At 39.6% G+C, this 3,597-nt stretch overlaps 1 protein-coding gene across 1 annotated transcript in view; it reads left to right on the forward strand.

Moving 5' to 3' along the window:
* Positions 1-3,597, forward strand: part of CLSPN (claspin) — a 17,065-nt gene that overhangs the window by 1,734 nt on the left and 11,734 nt on the right. Inside the window, exons 2-6 of the mRNA XM_009328245.1 lie at positions 427-556; positions 1,131-1,587; positions 2,301-2,481; positions 2,848-2,937; positions 3,179-3,251. Of these exons, the coding sequence (XP_009326520.1) occupies positions 427-556; positions 1,131-1,587; positions 2,301-2,481; positions 2,848-2,937; positions 3,179-3,251 (931 nt within the window). The remainder of the gene's footprint in view (positions 1-426; positions 557-1,130; positions 1,588-2,300; positions 2,482-2,847; positions 2,938-3,178; positions 3,252-3,597) is intronic.

Here is a 3,597-nt window from a genome sequence, read left to right on the forward strand (position 1 = left end):
CCTGGGAGGCGGCCCTTCCCTCGCAGCGTGCCTGCCCGCCAGGCTGGGGCACCTTGTCCCGGAGGAGCCTTTCTGGGGTCCCCCCAGGCGGCGGCTGGTCCCTGTTCAGTTAATTTAGGTGAAATGCGGATGTGGGAGAGTAAAGTTCTCGTTCTAATGGCTTTGAATAGTAATCAGTGGGGATCTGCCGCTGTGGTGATTTTTTTTTTTCTGCAAACTCACCTGGAACATATTTAAATACTAATAAAAGTTGATGTGGTGTAATCTCCCTTCATATAAATACCAATTAATTCTTAAAATACAACGACTGTATGTATAATTGTGTGTAAGGGGTTAGCCAAGGTTTTGGAGTGAAGTTAGACACCATGAGTCATTGCCACATAAACAAAATTTATCATAGTAAGGCAATTTTATTTTACTTTGTAGTTGCCGTTAGAAGATTTGAATTCAGACTTGCAGAAAACCCTTGATAGTGACTCTGACAGCGGACAGGGCAGCTGTGAAACAGCCTCTCCAGGTCACTTCAGCAAGGGGATAGCGTCTCCTGAGGACAGAGGTCTGTAATATTTCCATGAATTGTGCCTGGTGGTTGTTGCCTTCAACAGTGCGTTTTTCGTTTTATAAGTACCTTTTTAGGAGGTTGGCATTGCTTGGCCTGTATGAATCCAAACTGCCTTTTTTGTTGGTCAGAATCTGGGTGGACATCTGTAAATCTCTGAAAAGCTTTTTTTGAGGTACAGAAAGGGAAATAGTAAATGGGATGTGAGTGTCTTAATTGCTTATTTCCTGTCTTTTTATGATTTGCGTAACCTATGTATGTACTTAGTTATTTACCGTGGGTTTTATTACCATTTCAAGGCAAGTCACTAATCTATCAGTGAAAGACTTTCAGCTTTGCCTTTTTTTTAAAGGTTAAAAACCTGTAACAGCAATTTGGGTCAATTATATACTGCACTGCAGGGAGAAGTGGATTTTGAAAACTTGAGTTGAAGCTGATTTGCTATAGATGTTGACATCTGTGAAATTTAACAGATATGTAGCTTTGTTTAACTGAGCGTTTGTTAATTAACTTGTGGAATTTTCCTCTCCGTAGCATGCATCATTTCTTTTCTTTTAATATATTTTGTCAGATTCAGAGGAAGAGATTTTTGTACGTAAAAAAGCAAAAAGCAAGAAGGTGCTTCAGGACAGTGAGAGTGAAGATGGAGAGGATGGTGGCTTTTCTGTGCAGCACGATACTCCGGGTGGAGACGAGGAAAACGGAGAGGAAAAAGAGAACATTACTGCCCAGGGGAACAAGAAATCTCGTCGGATTCGCCAAGGTCTGCGAGATAGCGATGACAGCGACACTGATGACCGATTGCAGATTGAAAATCTTGAAACAAGCAGAAAGTCTGGCTTGCCTGAGAATGAGTTGGAAGAGGAGAGACCCCTAAAATCTGGGAAAAAGTACAGAAAACGTAAACAGCAGAAACATGATTTTGAAGAAGAGACGGCAAAAAAAGCTGTAGGAAAATCAAGAAGAAGAAAGGAGAAGGAGAGAAGAATTGAGTCCATTAAACAGCTGAAAAAAGAAGAGAAGCCTAGAGCAGAGGTATATATTTTGGCAGAAAATCTCAGATGTCCTCTCAACTAAGTTAAACGTATTGCTGCATTTGGTTGTTATGTTTCAGTGCTTCAGCATTGCTAGTGTCCACATTCCTACTGCAGGTGTGGGATCCACAGGGATCCACGGAACACCGCATAAGTCTACCAGTTTCATCTGCAAAGGAAGTACAAACCCTAACGCTTGACGATTTAACGTCAGCGCGTGTTAAGCCAGGCAGAAAGTCTTTGAGTTCTGTGGGTTCGCTGGGGGTTTGTTACGTGCGCAGACGGCTTTGATTGGTATTTCAGCTTTTCTCTACATTGCTGTGCTAGTTTCTGGAGGAAGCTTTGGGCTACTTTCAGATTGGAATTCTGGTCTAAATAAGTGGCTGCTTGGGAGGTTGCGTATTGTTGCTATTTATAAAATGCGTATTTCAAGTATTAATTTATTCTCTCTGATCTATTTTGGTCTTCAGTAATTATTGAACTTCCCTACTTATCATAGACGTAGGGAACACTGCTCCATGAATTACCTTACCAGCTTTGCAGTGCTATAAAGTGACTATGACTGGCTTACAGGACACAAAAGATGCTAGATTAAAGGTGGCATGTACTTTTTCTAACTCCTTTCATCGAGACCTTTTGACAGTAATCTTAAATTAATGTCAAAGAACTGAAGGGGACTTCCTGAAATGAATTACACAAACACTTTATTCTTATGGCAAGCAGGTAGATGGTGGTGCGAGGTATCCTTTTAATGACAGTGGATGTCTTCTTGATGACAAAGAACTTTTTGATAATGGCTTAGAAGAGGAAAACGATTCCCTCCCAGAGGATGAAGAGTCGATAGAATCAATACGAGCAGCAGTGAAAAACAAAATAAAAAAATATAAGGTAACATTTGATAGCGATACAAGATTATTGGTTATTAGTGGGAAGTATTGTACCTGAGCACGTGTGAAACTCTTTTTGAGAATGGTGTGCTTCTACTGCTATGACAGAGGAGAGACTAGTCCTCTGCTTTTTGTTCTTAAAGACGGAGGGATGTTGTCCTGGACAGTTGTAAGGATAATGCTACAGTAGAAGCTTTGGAAATCTACCATAAGCATTATGCGGCATTTGTGTTGGTTTATGAGAATACTTGCTGGTTTTGATGACCAGTGATGATTCTGTACAATTATTGTTTACTTTTTACTTGTTTGCCCTCGGTAGTGCCTGTGTATCTAGACACGTAAATGAATCTCTCTTTCTGCACTGTAGAACAAAGAATGGTTTTCTGAGGGTGAAGGCTACAAACATGTATTTGATGATGAGAATGAGGAACCTGTATTAAAAGAACCAAAAAGGAAGGTGAAGTATTCTTCTTTTTGAAGCTCTCCATTGTTTGTTGTAGTGAGTCAGATGTCTTCTGTATGCAGACTGTGCAATGTTTTTGTTGATTTGCTATTTTTAATCTTTTTTCTTTTTTTAACTGGCTGCTTTATTCTGACCCCTTTCTGTTTGAAAGGGAAAAATAAGCTATTTAGAAAGTATACCTAGAGTCCCATATTTTGTTTTCTGACTTCAGAAGCCTTTCTTTTCTTTCCTTAAGGAGCGGAAAGCTGCAAGGTTAAGTAAAGAAGCCATTAAACAGCTACATAGTGAGACCCAACGACTTATTAGAGGTAAAACTTAAATTCTTTGTATGTAGAGGGGTGTAAACTATTAAGAAATTCAGGGGAGAAATTGAAATAATTTACCTGAAAGGTTAGAGCCTTCTTTCACCTAGCGTGAGGGTTGAAGGGTGCATGACCATTTTTATTCAAGGACCTATTAAAAGATATCTTTGTAACTAATGGGAAAAAAAATCATTGTGCAAACACGTGAGCCTGTAAACTTGTTGTGTAAAGTTAGTGCAATATTATTCGGAGAGTTTGATAGGCATGTAATAAAATTGAAACTGGGCCTGCCATTCTGGTATGAACATCACAATTAATTTCCTAATGAATCCATGGACATGTTGCAAATTTG

The sequence above is a fragment of the Pygoscelis adeliae genome, unplaced genomic scaffold (assembly GCF_000699105.1).
Source record: "Pygoscelis adeliae isolate BGI_AS28 unplaced genomic scaffold, ASM69910v1 Scaffold387, whole genome shotgun sequence".
Classification (NCBI taxonomy): Eukaryota; Metazoa; Chordata; class Aves; order Sphenisciformes; family Spheniscidae; genus Pygoscelis; species Pygoscelis adeliae.